At 48.5% G+C, this 19,899-nt stretch overlaps 1 protein-coding gene across 6 annotated transcripts in view; it reads right to left on the bottom strand.

Annotated features, from left to right (window-relative positions):
• Nucleotides 1-5,068: 5,068 nt before the first annotated feature.
• DCUN1D3 (defective in cullin neddylation 1 domain containing 3) overlaps nt 5,069-19,899 on the bottom strand; it is a 38,745-nt gene continuing 23,914 nt past the window's right edge. For 5 of the 6 annotated variants that reach the window (XM_044433845.1, XM_044433848.1, XM_044433846.1 and 2 more), the window contains 3 exons: nt 19,629-19,710; nt 12,697-13,229; nt 5,069-8,975 (listed from right to left, as the gene is read on the bottom strand). In XM_044433845.1, coding sequence (XP_044289780.1) covers nt 8,492-8,975; nt 12,697-13,127 — 915 coding nt within the window. In that variant the 5' untranslated portion in view covers nt 13,128-13,229; nt 19,629-19,710 and the 3' untranslated portion in view covers nt 5,069-8,491. The remainder of the gene's footprint in view (nt 8,976-12,696; nt 13,230-19,628; nt 19,711-19,899) is intronic. The other variant, XM_044433847.1, reaches the window with a different exon arrangement.

Genomic DNA, 19,899 nt, shown 5'->3' with positions numbered 1-19,899 from the left:
ATAGCTCCTGTCTGGGCTGAAGGGGAAGCTGTCTAGAAATGACACGCATCATGCACACACCTGTGCTCACCTGCCCTGGCCAGGAAACACCCCTGCTGCTGGAGCCCCTTCACACTCTGGACACCATAAGCTTCTTGGGAGCTCTCATGCACAATGTGAGCATGCAGAAACACCGGCCTCCTGCTGAGCCAGAGCATTGCTCCACCCGGCCCCATCCTACTCCCAGAGCTTCAAGCATAGGGTCTTTCCCCAGTTCTATCTAGATATGCCGGAGATTTGAACCTGGGTCTGTTTGCAGACGAAGCACATGCTCCACAATGAAGATGGGATTTGCTGCAAGATCCAGGCATGCCTCCAGCATGGGAACACGAGCAGCTCTGCAGAGTGCGCTGGTTCTGCAGCCTTCCTTGGAGTTAGCAATATGAATCATCCAGGAATCCACTTGAGCAGAGAGCAGATGGAAGTGTTCTAGGAGATATTATTTACTTGGACTTCCAAAAGGCCTTTGATAAAGCCCCTTGCCAAAGACTCCGGAGCAACCTTAGCAGTCATGGAATGAGGCAGGAGGTCCTCTTACGAACTAGCGACTGCTTAAAGAACAGAAAGCCAAGAGGAGGAATGCCCCGTAAATTCCCCCAGTGGAGAAGTGAGATCCCAAGCTTCCTGCACGGGGACCAATGCTTTTCAGAAATGAATTGGGATCAGGAGGCAGCGGCGAGCTGGCCAAGTTTGCTGACGACACCGAATTATTTATGGCTGTCAAAACAAAAAGGGAGTGTTAAAAGCTCCAGAAGGAACTCTCCACACGGGGAGAACGGGCATCCAAACGGCAAATGCAGTTCACGGCAAGCATCACATGAGGCCTGCTGAGGCAAAACCCCAGCCTCAAGGACAAGCTGATGGGATTCGCGCCAGCGGGGACGGCCCGAGAAAAAAGTCTCGGCATTGTGGTAGACACTTCCATGAAACTATCGATCCAGTGTGTCGCCGCTGTGGAAAAGATTATACCTTATTTCCATTTCCGGTTTAATTATAAAGGAATTGAAGATAAAACTGCCAATACAATACTTCTATTACACAAATCGATGGTGTAACCATACTTGGAATACTGTGTGAAGTTCTAGTCACTGCACCTAAAAAAGGATACTATAGAGCTGAGAAAGTGCAGAAAAGGCCAACTAAAATGATGAAGCAGCTGAGCAACTCCCCTATGAGGCAAAAGTGCAAGACCTGGAATTGTTTAGCTTAGAAGGTAAGATACGCTGGAGAGGTGCACAATTATGCCTGGTGTGGAAAAAGTGGGAAGGGAGACCCTTTTCTCCTCTCATTATCTTAGAGCCTCATGGGGTCGTCCCATCAAGCTGATTAGGGTCAAGGGAGAGACTGAGGATGGATGAAAGGGAGAGACTGTGGCATTCAGCCCCTCAAGCGATGGCCACCAATCTGGATGGTTCACAGGCTGGAGCCCCAAGCCTTCAATTGGAGCCCCACGTCTCTGGGAAGCCCTCTGCCCCAGCAACCTTCCTGTCCAGAAGCTGAAAGAAAGGTTCAGGGGCCATAAGGGGCTCTGCTGCATCAGATACTCCTTGGCTAGCTGGAGTTTAGGCCACATGCGCTTCCCCTCCTGCCGCCCTTGAATCTGTGTCTGCTTCCCTCCCACCAAATCAAGTGGGAAGGAATCAAGTGCCTTCTCCCCTGCCCTTATATTCCCTTTTTATGAAAAGAGGTGTCCCTAGGAGACAAGAGCCTTTACACACAGACACACACAGACCTAGGCCTAGGCGGACACACACACACACACACACACACACACACACACACACACACAGAGGGAGGGGGGGAAACATGTAGATTAACACAGGCAAGAGTGAGTGAGTGTGTTTTTCCCGTGGCCCTGAGCCCCAGCTTGCTTGGCAACCAGTACTGCCCCTGCTTGTGGGTTTCCCCTGGGCAGCTGGTTTGCCACCACACCAACGGAATACCGGACCAGGTGGAGGCTGGCCAGGCCCATCATGGCTCTTCTTGTTTTCTTACCGACCTGCCAAAGGCGTGCCGTGTAGCACCTGGCAATGGCTCAGCACACGTGGGAAATGACATTTCAAAGGCTACCTCAGGCCAGCTCTTGCTGAAGCGACTCGGGTGCAACCTGAGGGTTAGTAGGACTGCACCATTGGCCCAGAGCAGGCACTGTCATCTTGAACGGATCCATAAGCCATATTGCTGTGCCATCTGTAGGAAGTGTAAATATTTTATGACCAGGAGCGCGGCTGGGAGGGGAAGAGATACGAGTAAACACGCATTTCTGGAAAAAGGCAGCAGGACGCCACAGAAACTCCAGCCATCCGCTTGTTTTCCAGCACGTAATTACCCAGGCGGTGTTCAGTGAGTCCCCACAGCACTGACTGCCAAGTGGCAGCAAATTTCAGTATGCGCGCTCATTTTTACAAACCGGTCGTATGTTCAGACAGGGCCTAATTCTCAGCACTGCACCCATTCAGAAACCCCAAGGGCACGTTTCAAAAGATTCAACGAGAAAGAAAGCGTGGCATGCTGTTTGACCCCCGTTCCACCATCTCCTCTCAATAACCAAACACACAAACCAGCTCAAAGATAAACAACTTCACAGGGCCAGATTCCTGACAAATACCCGTCCACACACACAATAGGGTTTTAATGCCAAGCCCTGGCGATGGAACCAGATGCTGTAGTACAGCAGTATTCAGACTCTTGCCTTTTGGGGCTTAAAATGGGAAGCACACAGAAAGGCAAGTCCTTGGCCAGTTCCCATAACGGCAGGTGGGTTTCCTCCTCGCAACACCTGAGTCCTACCTTCTGCTTTGCCCAGTATGATCCAGGTACAGGAACAGAAAGATGCTTGTTGATGGATGCGGTTTCAGGGCATCTTCTTCACCTGTGCCAGGCATTCCCAGCATACCGTCTCCCCACCCTGACAGAAGGAAAGGCACGGTGAGAAGGAAATGTTGCATAAGGTCTTTCTGCTTGAGAAATTCTCGCATAGGCAATGCACCCAGTATGGCAGTTTCCTTTCAGGTACCAGAGATATTTGTAAGTGTTCAGCGGTGAACCGACCCAATTAATTATTTTGGACACAGTAATGGTACAGGCCAAGGGGAGGCAACCTAGCACTCTCCAGATGTTTTTGACAAAAATTCTGTTGGATTGTCCTGAAACTTTTATGCATAGGACAGGAATCATGTTTTAAACAAACTTTCCCCAGTCCCTGCTAGCATGGCCCATAATGGTCAGGCATTATGAGAACTACAGTCCAAAACATCTGGATGGTCTCAGGTTGTTTACTCCTCCCACAGGCTCTCATAGAGAACATAGAATACCCATAGAGGACTTCTTCTAGCATGAACTTTACCAGGTATGATGGTCTTCATCAAAGGCCCTCTTCCCAGAGCCTCCTTTGAGGGAGGTTCAGGGGGTGGCAACCAGGAAGGGGCCTTCTCAGCAGTAACCTCCAGTTGTGGAATGAGCCCCTCACCAAGGTCCCCCGTGTGCCACATGGTTATCTCTGCAGCACCTTCCTGAGCGATTCCTCCACTCCCCCAACCATTAGGCAGTGTATGATAGATTTTGAATCAGGACATAGGATATCGTTTGGATGTGTGTGCACCATGTCTGTCCATAGCTAAACTGTTCTCATGTTATGCATGAATCCCATTGTATTTTAAGGACTGCAATCTCTAGGACAGCTTTGGCTATCAGGTGACTGCTGATCCAGAAATCCCTGTGTGCATCCCAAAGACATGTTTTTGTGTGTTCGAAGTTCCCCTTCATTTCAACCTGCAGAAACAGAACACATATAAGCTACTCTTTCTTCAGTGAACCTAGAAGACATGCTGGTGGTCATAAAGATGTAAGACTAGTGGACCATTTGCTCTAGTATCCTGCTTCTCACAGTAACCAACTGGATGCCAGTGGGCAGAGCAGAACCAGGCAGTGGAAGGAATGGCACACCCCGAGTTTTACTCCCAGCAGCTAGCAGCTGGTAACACAGTCATTGCACAGGACCCTTCTGACCCTCCACGAATTTGCCTAATTCCCTTTTAAATATAGGCCGTCAGCCACCTGTACCTGCAACAAACTGATTCAGGAAACACTGATGAACACTTGATTCCGGGCAACACCAACACTGAACTTTATGAGCCTGGAGTGGGCCAAGGTGCAGGGGCTACAACCGGTGAGGAGCTTCATGGCTGTGTACAGACTAAAGCATCAGTCCTCCTTGTCAAGCATCGTCTCTTAGGACCGGCAGTTGCTCCCTAAGGCCCCCCAGCAGAGAGTCTTTCCCACTGACTTTCACTGCACTGTGCCATGGATCAAATCCAGGATGTTCGGCACACCAGGCGTGGGCTTTGCCACTGCAAGGAACAAGGTGACTCATCTGACTCACGTCTCATCACAGTGGGATAAAATTTCACTCGCAACCAGATGCATGAAGGTTAGGCAAAACGCTCATAATTTTGGCTGTGCGGCTTTCCGAAAAGAGCAAACCTGCCCCCATGCAGTGAGCAAACAATCAAGCATCATGATGGGAGAGGAAGCTTCAAAGAGATCTAGAATGATGTGTTCTTTTCTGAGAGCCTTCCCTCAACACTGCTGATGGCATGCGGTTCCTGTTGGCCTTTTCTTCTTGGGGAAGGATGGGGGAGGAAGCAAACCTTGCAGAAGGTACAGTACCTGCAGCGTGCAAGTCGGCCTCAGAAAACAAACACTGTGCACATCAACACAGACAGAATAGGGAGTAACCCCCACTCCCCTCCGCTCCTTCGATATTTCTAGAACATCATGTAGAAGCATCCAACACATTTGGGAATTTCCTTCTGGAGAAGCAAGTATGTTCTAGATCCCAGTTCAAACTGTGGCACTAGCCTTCCTTCTCCCAAACTCATTCTCATTCTCTCTCTCCCCCTCCCCCCCGCCGACAAGCTACTGACTAAAATGGCAGCTAAAACAACTTTGCTTTTTCAGTCCTTTGGAGCCCCAGCAGTAATTTTCAGAACAACTCTCTAGACAGAGAATCTCAAATGCACAGACTTGCTGTCATTCATTACGTATTTAATAATCAAGGCTTGTTCTCAAATCCTTCTGGGCCAAACCTTCAAGCAGGTGATTAAATACTTTGCAAGGTCAAACTGGAGGGTTCAGAACCTTCAGGGACCAATTTTAGCACACCAAAGCAGAAATCCCCCCCCCACAACCACCAATTTTTAGGCACAGAACATCCTTTGAAATTAAAACAGAAAGGGGACACTCAACAGAATGCAAGTGCAGCCTTAACAGCAAAGTAAAAACCTGCTACATGGACTCTAACGCCTTGGAGTCACCTGCTGCTGAATGCAGCTATACCTTAAAAACAGCACCTCTGGCAGCATTTTCACAATTTAAAAAAGGTGTTTTAATGCAGTCAATATTAATTAAAAAAAAAACACAAACGGATGTCCACCTCTGCTCCCAAGCAGGAGAGAGAGGATGTGAATTTCAAGTATTTCTTTTTATCTGCCCCAGGATTGTTAGCCATTTAAGATCCAGATGAGTTTGACTGTATTGATAGAATTGCCCGATCGATACAATCCAAGTGCGCCCACTGGGAAGAAAACCTGAAGGCTGGAGAGAGGGACTTTTCCTGCACGGAGAGAGTGGCAGGAAGCTGGCCCTGCAGTCTCACTGTATGGCAGAATCAGACCGTGGCAGAGTCAAAAGAAAATAACAGCCTCCAACAGTCTGGTACCCTCCAGATGCCCTGGCATATGCTGCCATGCTGGCTGGGGATGATGGTAGTCGTAGCCCAAGGCATTTGGAAGACACCCGCTGGAAGCAGGCTGGTAAACCAGGCTGCCAGGGCGACTGCTGCCCAGCTCACCATATAGAAGAGTTTGGACACTGCCACTCTCAAGCTCGTTAAGAGCTCCCAACAAAACGTACAGGTTCAGCAGCCCGAGGGGGCAGTCGGCTCAGCTGTGTGTGTGTTTAAACTAAGCCGACTTTGACAGCCTTCCACTGGGAGAGCGGAAATCAAGTTTTACTTTCTTTAAAGCAAAACAAAACAGAACAACCAGCAATATGGCGGTCAGGTGAAAGCCTCAGCAGCCATCCCTTTTCCCAAATTTTAAAATGTGCACAACATGTTGCCATTGCTTTTAAAAATCAGTCTCAAAACAATTCAGCCAGTGTTAATAAAACTCCCTTTTTAGATCACAACAGTTTCAAGCAAGCAAACAGACCCCAGTGCAGGTAAAATTTAGGACAAACGATAAATTCAGCTCTATTTAAAGCACTGATAAGTTAGCCCAAAATGAGATGCATATTCTGATGCCCTTAAGACCATTCCAAATGGGGGTACCAACCTTCCCCCCATCACAGCACCCCACTGACTAAACCCTGTGCCTTTGGTAGCAGCACCACAGAAATCCAACTGGTGCAGCTTTTTCTAATCACTTCATTCCCATACAACACAAAAAAAAATCTGATTTGGGATGCAGTTGATCTGATTTGATCGAAATCTCTGTTTGGAATGCGGTTATTAAGAGGCACAGGATCCCTTTCATGGGCATCATGAAAATTCTACTCACCAGGTGCAAATTCCCTTGTACAGAGAAGTGGGGCGACTGCTACTATTATGGGTTCTTTGGAAAGAACACACATCCTTACATGAATATACTGCACTTCTCAACCACATAAGGAAATTTTTTAAATCCAAGAGTCCAAGACAAAATATTAAAACAGAACTTGGGAGTTTTTCTCCACCCAGAAGGTAAAAATTTAGCACTTCTCGTAAAGTTAACAAATCTGGAAGAACCACCACCTTTGGCTTAGAGTCAAGTAAAAGTGTTTTCACACTGTCATGAAAATAGAATCCCTGGTCTAAAAGAAGAGCTCCATCTGGGGGGGGGGGGCAGGGAGTACAAGGCCCTTCAAACGGAGGTAGCGCTGCTCTTCTGCACCTCAGGCAAAGCAAGGGATGTGGGGTTTGTGGCCTGCCAGCTCAGGAGACTTATGGCTCGCACTCCTCCATCCTTTGGAAGTTGGCATGAGAGGGAAATCCATCTGCATGTTTGGCAAGGCCTGAGTGGGCAACAACCCCGCAAGATCGCTTATTCTTTTGGGGAGGGAAAAGCCCCCAGCCTGTTCCAATTAGGGATGGGTGTGAATTTTGTTTCATTCAGTTTGTCTTTCAGAAGTATTTACTAACACTCTGCTTTCTGGAGGAAATGGATAAATATTTTAAAACACTGCATGTGAAGCAGACACATTTGTGTATCGAGACAAGGGCTTAGAGAGCTTAGCTGGCTCTTAAGAATCAGGGATCGAATCCATTGCATAGTCAACTCTGTTCATGGTGCTGAATTAGGGTTGACATCTTTTGTTTTACACGTTCCTCATCTCTAAGAACTTCATGGCAGGAAGCCCTCTCCATGCCAGGAAAAGCTGCAGGTATTGAATCTGGCCAGTGCAGAAGGATGAGAATTTCATTGCGTGAGTAAGAATCTTTGCAAATTCAGAAAAAAATGAAATTTTAATCCTTCAAATGAGGGAAAGGCAAAGACATAACTATTTGACACCACTTTCAGTGTATTCCAGGCACCCCATCACCGTGAATGGGCTTTAGCGTTCATGAGGCCCGCTTTTGAAAAGCAGGCAAGTTTTCCTAACTTATAATTAGAGCAGACTTTTTTTTTGTTTGGGGGGGGGTACCCCAAGGGACTGGAGGACCAAAAACAAAACAAAACAAAACAAAAACCCCAAAAACCCACCTTCCCCAAAGAACCAGATGTTGCTCTTCTTGTCTCATGGCCAATGGTTCAAAAAGGTATTCATAATCAGCTGACTGGCAGGTACAGTATATTCCTTTAAAAATAATATATTTCATAAACACCAGGGGCCAATTTTGGTTAGCTGTACTATAAAGAAAATGTGCTGCTTTCACTGGCTTTCAAAACCTCATTTACCTGGGAATCAAATGCATTTGCAATTAACAGTTAACACTGTTATTAATCATGGTATAAATCTTAAAATTATCACAACCTTAAAAAAATGCAGCAAATGTAAACAGCACTACACACAGTATAGATCTGCCCTGAAAAAAAAAAAACGATGGAAATTTGCAGACCTTCAGTCTGGCACTGTATAATTTAACAATGTTAATTTAACCTCACCCCCCTCATTTTTTTAAATGTTGCATAACCAATGTCAAAATGAAATTATGCCAAATCCAAAACCATTAAAGACCATTTAACTTGCAGCCAAGGGTCAAACATTTTGGGAAAAGTAACAGGAATAACCCAAATTTTAAAGAAAGTGCCTAAAATATGGATACAGCATTTTAGAGCCCTTTCAAAATACAAGGCAGAGAAAGGTGTAAAGTAGAAAAATCTGGAGCGTCTGTAAATTCCAGAAGAGTCCAGAGCTTATGGATAATGAAAAGTTAGCAGGTTGCAGCTGCTGTCGCTGCATTTCAATGCTGCTAAGGGTGATGGTCTATGCACAGGCTTGTTGTCTGGGAAGCTGCAGCATGCTTTGTCTCCTCGTCTCTCTTCCTCTGCTCCATTTCCCATTCCACAAAGGTATCAAAGAGGCTAGGCCAAGCCTCATCTTCACTGTAATTGCTAAGGTCCGGCCCAATGACCTGAGTAAAATTTAGGAACATGTTCCATGTGTCCCGGGAAATTCCTTTGATTCCTGAGGGGTTCTCATTTAAGAAGTGTAACCACTGGTCCAATATTGGGGGCTTGTTTTGAGTGAAGACGAGTTTCCAAAGGGCAATGGCGATTTCCCGATGCAGTGATCTCTGCCCCTCTTCGGAGTCCAGGCCAAACTGGAAGGTGAAACGATAGAGATCCTTGAATTTATCCTCTTGCTTGGCTTCATTTAAGAGGCTGGGGAAGCGGGCACAGATTCCATCAATGCTGTCCGCGTTGATTGCTTTGCAGCCCTCAAAGAACTCTGTCCTGTTGAAGTGAAAAAGAAGCCAGTTTTAGTGTGCATCTCTGGCATCAGCAGTAACACAGGGTGAGAACGTCTCTTGTGTCTGAAAAGCTATCGTTGCATTAAATTAGCAAACATACGGAAGGGATAAAATGCCACCTGTCAGAGAGAGCCATTACAAAGCTGCAATGCCTCTGCCCACAACCCCAGGAAAATGAGCACATTAACGGTTTTCAATGTCTTTTCTGTTAAAAATTAGCAAGGAACACTGCATGCTATTGAGCTGCCGTGCCTTTAAAAATATTTGCAAGTGTTCCAAAACATAGAATGCTGAAGTACTGAGCCCTCCATCAGAAAGGGTACATCTCACTTGGGAAAGACATGTCGTCTTCTAGCTTTCATCCTGGCAGATCCCAAGGATCAAACTGAGAGTGAAGGATGCTTTCCTAGGCCCCCATTACATCATGAAGGCTGCCATTTCCCGAGTCCTTGGATTCAAGGGGATGAGCATTTTCTTTCTTGGTCTGGGCAGGAGGCAGGGAAGCCGTTTCTGCCTGGCAGGGCTACTCCACTTAGGACTGCTGCAGAGTTCCTTCTCCAGGGTCTTGCGCTTGCGCTTCTCTAGCGGCCCCCACATACTGGGTCCTGGGGCTTCCTCGCTTCCAATGGACTAGAGATTCCAGCACGGGGATTCCTGCTGCAGAACTGGACTCCATCCTGTCGGGATTGCTCAGTCACAGACCAGCGCCTCTAGAACGAGACACACCCTGGACTCTCCTCTGGGTATCTCGCCTCACTCCTCCGTCCCTGGTCTCTCCGCCTCACTCCTCTTCGTGTCTGATTTCTCTTCACGTCTTTCCTTTCCCCCCAGTTGCTGATCTTGCCTTCTCTTCCCTATGCTCTCCTCCTCGCTCCTTCAGCCCACTTCTCCTGTCATCTGGACTGGATAAATGGCTCAGGCCCTACATCCCTTGTGAGGACATGGAAGAACCAGCGAACGCATGGCATTGCTCCTCGTGCCACTGGCACGCGCCAGCCTCTGCTACGACTTCTGCAGCACGAGGATCCCGAGCAGCACCTTGTGCCAAATAAAGCCTCAGCTTACTTCAATGCTTAAGCCAGTGTGCCGAATGGACTCCTTCTTTCGGCTTGGAGGTATCCCCATTCTAATATTGATTAACAAGTGAGCAGGGGCAGGGGGAAGCTTTTGAGATTCAATTCCAAAACAATTTAGGGCATTAGAAAACTCAAGAGAAAGACTCCAGAAATGTTTCTAAGTGCAAACATTTTCTGAAAATCTCTATCACAAGGCATAGCATATTGGCCCTCCGAAGGGTTTAAAACGCCGCAGCGAGCGTGGTTAAGCTAATTTCTGGCCACAGCAACAGCAGCAAAGGAAGACTCACGGAGGTGTAAAACTGAGAACTTTATTGTGAAGTCATGCACCTTGCATAGACAGGTGAACCAGCATTGTACCTTTGGGTGATCTAAGAGGGGAAAGGAGATGGGCAGCAGCCTCTAACACACGTAAACCTGTCTGCAAAAGTCACTAGCTTACAAAAAGAAAAAGCCCGTTTTGCCAGGAACCTGCCAGGAATGCTACAGAGAGGCCAGGCTTCCTGCCTACGCACATCCCCATTAAAGAAAGCTGCTCCTGCAGAACTATAGAAAGAAGCAAATGCCCCCGACTGCCAAACTACCACCTGGAAGCTATCCTAGGAAGGTTAGCTAAATCAGCCCCTTCGTACCCTTGATGGCAGATGGTGTTGGGAATGAGACAGGAGGCTGTTTTGGGCGCACTTTCTCAAGGGCTGCAGGCTGGTCTCCAGAAGAATCAGAACCAGAAGATAAAAGAGAGGGCCTGGCACTGTGTGGCATCCTCAGACACTTAGGGGAGACAAGCAAGGATGCTTATACCACTCTGCGCGACTCTGGTGCGCCCGCAGCTGGAGCATTGTGCTCAGTTCTGCCCCTGACAGGAAGGATATAGCCAGGTTAGAGTCAGTGCAGCGTAGGGCCACAAGGATGGTGGGCGGATTGCAGGGGATGCCATATGAGGCGAGACTGAGGGAACTGGGTCTCTTCAGCCTGGAGAAGAGGCGACTCAGAGGGGATCTGTTGGCGACATGCAGATATGTGAGGGGGTGTCACACGGAGGTGGGTAGAGACTTGTTCTCTCCTGCAGAGGAAGGCAGGACGTGCTCCAACGGAGCAAAGCTCAGGGAGCCAAGGTTTAGTTTGGATGCCAGGAAGCACTTCCTGCCAGTCAGGACCCCGAGGGTGTGGAATGGGCTTCCACGAGAGGTCGTTGAGGCCCCATCGGTGCGGGTGTTCAAGGACAGGCTGGACGTGAACGTGGTGGGCATGTCATGAGCAGAGCCGGCTGGTGCCAGAGGTCAGACTAGATGGCCCGGGAGGCCCCTTCTGACTCGCTCTGTTTCTATGTTATCTCAAGGACAGACTTCCCAGGTGGGCAGGCAGCCTCTGGGTATAACCAAGATATACAGCAGGCAAAAGGAGGCTTGGAGCAAAGGAGTTTCTCAGACACAGATGAGGCAGGCATGGCCCCGTGACGCATCATCAGGAGGGGAGGGTGGCCCAGTCAGAGGATGGGAGCTATGCATAGTCACCTAAGGAGAGGTCCTGGAGATGAACGCTAGATTGGGTTCAACGGACGGGCTCTGTGCATGCTCAGGGATTCATTCCAGGTTTTTGTGTATCTGGAAAACACCCTGGTCAATAAAGAGCATTTTGCAAGAAAGGTCAGTGGTTCTGCATGTGTGAAGGAAGAAACCCAGCTCATGACAGAGAGCCTGAAGCATTCACACTCACTGGGAAAGGTCGTGAGAGTTACAAACCACCCTTGATGGTATCACTTCTTCCTGTAGCTTATCTTCCAGGAGCTTATGAGAACAATTACACTCGGTATATAAAGAACGAACAGGTATGCCTTCTTTTTTCCCACACAGCACAAGGCACCCAGGCTCCATCCAGAGAGCCTATTTGCAATGTTATTCCCCCTCAAAGGCAAGAAGAACAACTTGGTCTGCAGCACATTCTCTCCCCATCATCACAGCCTGCCTTTTTTTAGAAGGAAGAATCTGAGACTTCCTCACGTCAGGAGATATTAAGGTGGAGGGGTGTGTGTGTGTGTGTGTGTGTGTGTGTGTTTAAAATCCATATATAAAATCGAGCATCCAACATTTTTCTTTCTTTCTTCATCCCAGCAGCCCTAAAGGTGGCAGCAGACCCCTCCCCGTAAACTGCAGGACCTGCAGAGAACTGTCTGCCCGCAAATTCCTGCTCTCCCCAGCACTCGCATCCCACTTCAGGATTCTGAACATGCAGACGATGGGGCCTCGGCATCAAGCCCTTTCTCCTCCTCACCCCTTCTCACCCAAACTGCTTCTGACGACAGCTTGTCTGAGAGAGAGGTCTAGAGATCTCAAAAGCTTGTGCATTTGGGGAATCCCCTTGTTGACGGCATTGCACGAACACGGATTTTGGTATTTTAAAATCAAATTACCCATAACAGGTAATTATCTTAAGAGGCAATCCTCCTCATTTGAGAGAAAAGGGGAATCCTTTTCTAAAGACAATGCATATGTACTGGCACACCTAATGTGATTTTCATCAGAAAACAGGCTCTCATGCACACATTTGATTAATGGACAGGTTAGGATGCTGAGCTGGCCAAGACTCTTGAAAGGCGGAGGCTGGCAGCGGAAGGCCACACAAACTCACCTTGTGAATTTGCACATGGTAGCCGCCTGGAACTTCCATGCCAGGACGAGCACTTTGAATTCGGTGGGGTCAACACAGAGGTCATTGCAGAAACGCTCCATGCCCTCCTCCAATATGGCATCTTCCCGCTCGTCCTTGTATCTCCTAAATAATTCCTCAGTCCTGTGCAGGGAGGATTCCTCTGTGGCAGAAGCTGGCTCCTTCTTTGAGTCCCCAGAGGAACCTGGCGGCTGACCGCATTCTACAGCAGCCTCCATCTTTTTTGTCCCGTTGACAAGGATGTCCCCGGACGATTTCCCACCGACGGTGCTGTGCTCTTCCTTCTGAATCCCGCTCCGCTTGCCATGAGTCTTGCCGCCAGATTCCCGATCACCATTTTTGCTGCCAAGGGTGGAAGAAGGATTCTTGCATTTCGTGACACACTGGCCCATATTGGTGCACACCCAGCTGTTAGAGCAGCCCCCTCGCTGACACACACCCACTCCACTGCGGCTCAGTGTGCCTCAACATGCCATCAACGAGAGTCAGCAAACCTAGGGGAAAGCAGAGGAGAGCGTCAGTTGCACAGAATCCATCACGCAGTTTTTACAGCTGGCCAACCACCACCCTGCCTTTGGACAGCACTTTCTAATCGAGATGGTCCCCTCAGTATCTTCAATCGATCAAGCCCTTCAGCCTGGATCCACTAGCACATAGGACAAAGAGTAGGTTTAAGACCACATCTGCTTCACAGCAGGGACCCCCTTGGAAGAAGCATTCCTTCTTTGAGTGTCAACATAAATGCTTCTGAGATGGTGGAGCTGTATGAGCAGTTTACAGCCTTAAAACTTAAGTCAGCTAAACCTTCTTTGGCATAAAGGCAGCTCTGATCAGGTGATGGTCCCATTGTTCTAAAAAGCAGGTTGGGGTTGGAGTGAGGTAGAATGGGCAGGGAGGAGGAGGAGGCAGTGATTAGATGGTGATGTCACAGCATCTTCAGAGCCCTCCTGACTGATCGGGGATGCCTTTATGGTCCAAGTAAAGAGATTTCAATGGATGAATTAACTAAAGATGGTGGCCCTCCAGCATCCAAAGTTGTTTTGCATACATTATCCAGCTGCAATCTCTGTAGCATCCTTAAATGGTAAGTCAGTATCATCTTCATATTGCAGAAGGAGAGGGAAGCGTGAGGAGTGGAGAACAACCGAGTTCATGCCGCAGTAAAGCGCCAAGCTAGGCGCTTCTTCAGTTTGCAGCTCGCCATCAGCATGAGGTCTACTCGTACACCATCCCTGACAGCCTCCGCAGGACCCCAGGAAGGACGACCTCCGGCGCTGTTAATGGGAATGTCCAAACCGATTGTACTGCTGTGCATCCGCACCGCTCCGAGTGCGCCCAAGAACCCCTCACAGCCCAGAGGCTCCATTCTTGGACAGTGGCTGGCCTGAGACTTGTCCCCTAGGATCCAGGAGTGATGCTCAGGCTTCTACTGGGCTGACCATTGGTCCACCTAGCCCAGCATTGTCTTCTCTGACTAGAACAGCTGCCCAGGTCCTTGGGTTGAGGAAAGTCTTCCCCATCCGTGACTGGTAGATTCTTTCAAGTGCAGAAGCCAAAGAAATGAACCTGGGCCCTTCTGTAGGTAAGACATGCGCCCTGCTGCTGAACTATGGTCTTTCCCCAAGGTACAGAGAGGCTTCATCCTGAGCAGAGCTGGACCAGGCTCTACTTCTCAGACTGCCATGCTGCTTTATCCATGCATCTAATTCCTGCCATCCAAGGATTATCCTTCCAGTAGGATGGTCTAATCCCCCAGTCCTCCAGTTCTGTGCTGTCTTTCTGCAAACCATCCCAAAAAGAGAAGGGGCATATGATACATTACACAATTATCTTGGCAAGGGCAAGCCATTGCTTATTTGGACAATGTGGGTCCCTGGGCTGTGCCCAGGAACACACCCTTAGTCTGCCAGGAAAAACTGTGTGGGGCTGCCACAGCCTCCGCATCCAAGGCAGATGCACCTAATCATGCCCGATTCCCCTTTCCCCCCTACCCCCCACAATGCTCTCCATTTGGAGGCTCTCCTAACCGTACCAAGCAAGGTCTCCCAGCTCTACCTGGAAAGCACTGCGGCTAGTCCCAGCGGTTGGCCAAAAGGAGCCGAAAAAAGGAAATTCCTAAAATGCTTTGCGTAACATCAGGTTACAAAGAAGTTGATTCACGGCAAACTTTAACAAAGCTCACCTATAATATCCTCCTCCCCCTCCGGAAGCTATTAAATGGCCGTAAATGCATTTCAATACCCAAATGCCTTACGATGCCTCAGTTTGCACGAGGGCTGCCAAGGAAGGACTCTGGCTCCAGTCCCCATGCGCTCTCTCCCGTCACTCTGCAAAGTTTGGATTCCACAGTGGAAAGCTAAACTTTTTAAAAACATGCTTGCGAGAGCTGCCAGTGGGAAGAGACAGAATAAGGAGGGATACTGTGGCTTCTCTCCCTTTTTAGTGTACACTATAAAAAGTTATGGGGGCAACCAATATGTACATATGCTCAAGGACGTGGTTTCGGCATGATGAAGCGGAGAAGCAGAGAGGTCTTTTCCACCTCTGTGAGAAAGCCATGGCAGGCTCCTGAAAGCTGGGGGACGTGGAGTGTGAAGGCAGGAGAAGAGGGCAGCGAGGTCCAGCCACTGCCAGCCAAGCATGGCAGAACACTCTTCAGGGGGGAGTCCTTGAAGGGTCTCAGGAGAAGGCTCTCTCGAAGAGGGCAGGAGACAGAAGCCCGTCTCCTAATGATGGTGGGACATCAACAGCACTTTCTGCCAGTTCCCCAGAGCATCTTTACTCTCCTCCATGCGGAGTTCTAGAATGACTGCTCAAGCCCTGTTGCTTTTCAGAGACCAGCATCCTCCTCTTCATGTGCCTCATCTTTATGTCTGCCAGGAAAGCCTCTTAATGACTCCATCTGTGTGCCAAGTTTAGGTACAAAAGGGGATGCAAAGGGGTGTTTTCTGCCTGAGAGTTTACTCTGCATGCTGTTAAGGCAGGCCTCAGGCCAGTCTGGTGGCAAGTGCAGGTTATTAAAAAAATTATTTGGAGAGATTTCTTTGCACAGCAGCTTTACGATGTGTAAAAATTAAACACCCTCAATGAAAGAGCAAACCATAGCAAAGCCGGTTCCAGACGATATTTGTCTATTGTGACAAATGTTTGTATTTGCACTTTCAAGTTTTGAAAGTGCTTCGTGTGCATTATTTAGTTAAGGTTAAGTCCACACAGGAGAAGATCAAGCCAATTTCATCAGGGACTAGAACTGTTAGTCTAATAATTAGTCTAGTCATAGCACCACTATAAGAACCCTGATATAAAATTTGTTCCTATCCAGAGAGAACAGAGATCCTTTTGTGTAGAAGCATGTACTGAGTCTGCTGCTGGGAGTGAAAGATCTGCTATGGAGACAGTGGGGGGGGGGGGAGGAATAAAATTAAAAGGTCCAAAATGAAAGCTACCTCCTCCAACTATATTTCCCCCTAGCATGTTCAAAGCAACCTCACAGGTCTGTTCCATGCCCCCTTTACTAACCCAAGTTCAAGAGAAAGGTATGAAGGCAGGGCCTTCTTGGATGTGACCATGTTGTGTGGCCTTGGAACAATAGGATACCTTCCCTAGGGAAGCCCACCTGGCACCATCATTACAAGCTACCATCACATGTTACAGACTTGACTCCTGAAGGGCCAGGAAGCCTGACTAATCGGCTGGTAACCCATCAAAAGAACAAATGGAGGGAGGGAAGGACGGCTGGTGCTTTTTGGTTCATTTTATGGGTGTATAGTTCTGAAAAGTTGGCTGCGTATTTAGAGTTCACTTCTTTTGTTAACGGCCCTGAAACTATTTAGGGACAGAAAGAATTTAATGATAAAATACTCCAATATTGGCATTTAAAAAGGGGACAGAAGGTGATATTTCTGTTTCTTCCAAAAATATCCAGGTGGGAAAATGTTAGAACAAATTACTGGCTATTGGCACATGAGGCTGGGATTTTCAGGAAAGTGGACGAGGCGGGGGCAGTGGTCACCAGGACCCAACTCAGACACATGGAGCATCATCCTCAGCTGGTTTCCGGAATACATGAACACACACCAGGCACAGGAAAGCCAAAAGGAAGTAGGTTATTCAAACAGCCATTAAACATTAGAACTGGCTACCAAAAGGTAGGGTGGTGACCATACGCTTCCCAGAGAGGTTCGCCTGGCACCAATGTTATATGCTTTTCAGTGCCAGGTTAAGACCAGTTTATTTATCCAATATTTGAAAGTTTAAATATTTTAATCAGGTTTTATTAACATCCTCAGTCGTATTTTATCTTGGTACTGATTGTTGTATTTATTAGGTATTTATCATATTGTTAGCCATCCAGAGATGACTGATACAGGATGGGATAAAAATATCCTAATCAATAAAAAAATGAGCTTGGATGGCTTCAAAGGGGACTGAGCTTCAATTTACAGAGAACGGGGCGATCAGCGGCCGCTAGCCATTGACAGATGAGAGAACACGCACCCTTGATCACCAATCACTGCGGAACAGCAGCAACAGGGCGCTTCTGAAGTCTCACCCTGCGGGGAGGGAGCCAGTGAGGCACCCAGACGGCCACGCTGGGGAAGGCATGCGGGCAGAGAGGAGATGTGCGTGTGCTGGAGCAGCTCTTATGGCAGAGAGTGGGGGGTTGATGCCCGAAGGCCTGACACAGCAAGCGTCACCTGCAGTCCAATGACTATGCAGAACGCAAGGAAAACAAGAGCCAGCCAAGAGAGCCAGACCTTCCACTCCATGGGACCCACCTCCACTTGGGGAGAAACTGGCAACCTGGTGAGGATGAAAAGCACTCGGCTATATTGCTTGCAACCCCCATTATCCCCAGCCACCCTGGGAAAGAGGGCCCAAAGAGGGACGGTTACTTTGCAGATGCCACTCCCAGCCTCTACAGCTGAGCAGTTCTCCACACTGGTGTTTCCCAGTCAGGTTGAAGTATGCGGCATACAGTCCAACATTCCACCTCACTCATTTCTGAGTAATCAGTCACTGCAGGATAATAGCCAATTGGCTTGAAACGAGGAGAGCATAATTTGCACGGCTTACATGCAAATTCAGGCAACTCCCTCATTCCATGGAATATGGGGGAGGAAGGGGGAAGCTAATTGCCTAGCTTTGCACAGGAAGGAAGCTGCCAGCCGTGTCACCCACAACAATTAAACACCTCTCACCAAAACACAGCCGAGATTATGCCCACAAGAGCATTGCTGCCCTTTGTAACAGAACTGGAGAAAACCTAGCCCTTCCCACAACATGATTCATTTATATCGCACTCCTCAGTTTTATGGTGCCTCAACACTTTTTTTTTAAAAGATTCTTCAGATGGAGGAACGGATCTTAAGCCTGATTTGCCACACAGCGAATTCACAGTGGAAGCAGACGCAGCTGATGCTTCTGACCTCTGAAGTGTGGAAAGCAGGACAGAGAGTAGAGAAGTGCTATGCAGCCAGCTCCGTTGGCCTCAGCAGGGTCCCAGCCAACTGACCACATGTGACCGGAGAAAAGAATTCCCAGTTCAGTTACAATGGAACTGGAGCCAGCTGGGGGAGACTTGAACCCTGGTTTGTCAGTTCTAATTCAAACTCTGCATCTACTGAGGTAGGCCGGAACTCTTCTAAGCAGTGGAAAACCTTCACACCCTCCCAAAGTGGTGGCAACTATTATTAGTAGGGCCAGCCTTGGACAACTGCCCATCTGTACTGCCTCAGCAGAAAGGCAATATATAAGCAAAAGTACTCTTATATAAGCTGCTCACCCATCCAATTCGATGGGTAACAATGCCTTTGAGAGTAGGGCAACACCCTAACACCGCCACCACTGGCTTCTCTTGCCAAGTACTAGCTGCGTCCTGATGGCTATCACCGAGCACAAAGGATCCAAATAACGCGGGCCACCCTCCAGCCGGTTAGAGCAGGCAGCTTTCAGTTCAGAATATGGTAGGAAGCACAAAACAGCAGACGGGAGAAGACCAGCCACATAACTGCCCAAGAACCACCAACCTTCCTCCCAGCCTTAGAGGTGGGGAGGGGACAGGGATCGCCACCCACCCACGTAGCTTCACATTTGGGCGGGAGAAGCGGACTGCACAGCACAACTCTCCAGAATGCAGCCGAGCACTCGCAATGGCAAACCAAACAGTTGGCGCCTGAGGAAGATTCATCTCTTCAGCACCCCGTTTCCCACGGCCGTCAGTTAGATGCTTTTGGGAAAGTCCTTTTAACCAAGCTAGTGGTCTCCAGATGTTTGGGGCGAAAACCTCCTTTCCACCAGCCATGCTGAGTGAAGATGATGGGAGCAGAAATTCAAAATATCTGGACGCCACCAGGTTGGTGAAGGCAGCATTTAAGCACCGTAGCTACCAGCTCACAATAGACCTGCCTTCCATGCATGTGTCCCATTCCCTTTCACAACTAAGCCAACCGTGGCCACCGTTACAGCCCAGATTAAAAGTTGGAAAATGCTATTAGAACAGCTGCCACCATTCAATGCTTATTTCAAAAGGTGGCACTTCCAACCTGCTGCAAGTCTGGTGCCTCAAGGAGCAAGCTGTCCATCTTGTTCAGATGTCTTCTGAGTTCTCTCTCACAAATCCACCACTCCACCAACCCCCAGGCACTCAAGGAAGTATTCTGAAATCAGCTGAAGGGGACAACGGATTTGTCAACAGTGGTGTGGTACAAACTGCCCAAGCAGCATTCACGTCCAGTCCACAGCAGGCCTGTGGTGTCCAGCTGCTGTTCAATGCCGACTGCCATCAGCCCCAGCCATAATTCAACAGGAGCCATCTTCCAACATCACCTGGCAGCCCAGTGGTTTCCCAGTCTGGATTGACAAGCAAGCAAAGAGAAACAAAGATGACTTACTCAATAGCCTCCAAAGTGCAGAAAAGCAGGCGACCATTTAGCCCGATGCGCCTCTCGGCGGCCGCGGCTGCTCCATGGACTGCTGTGGAAACAGGGACAACCAGTTAGAATTCCTGAGAGGTGTCAACCCAAGGACTTACAAGGCCGAAGCAGCTGGCACAAAGCAAGAGTCAAAGTGGCGTTCTGCCATCGGCTGAAAGGGTAATTAACTACCACTAGGCCTCTCAAACGGGGTCACTGCTTCCTGGCTTTAGCTTGAGAAAATCAGAGA

This window comes from Varanus komodoensis, unplaced genomic scaffold (genome assembly GCF_004798865.1).
Source record: "Varanus komodoensis strain SLA01 unplaced genomic scaffold, ASM479886v1 scaffold26, whole genome shotgun sequence".
Classification (NCBI taxonomy): domain Eukaryota; kingdom Metazoa; phylum Chordata; class Lepidosauria; order Squamata; family Varanidae; genus Varanus; species Varanus komodoensis.
Note: the sequence above shows the minus strand (reverse complement) of the source record. Positions and strands in the feature narration are given on the sequence as shown.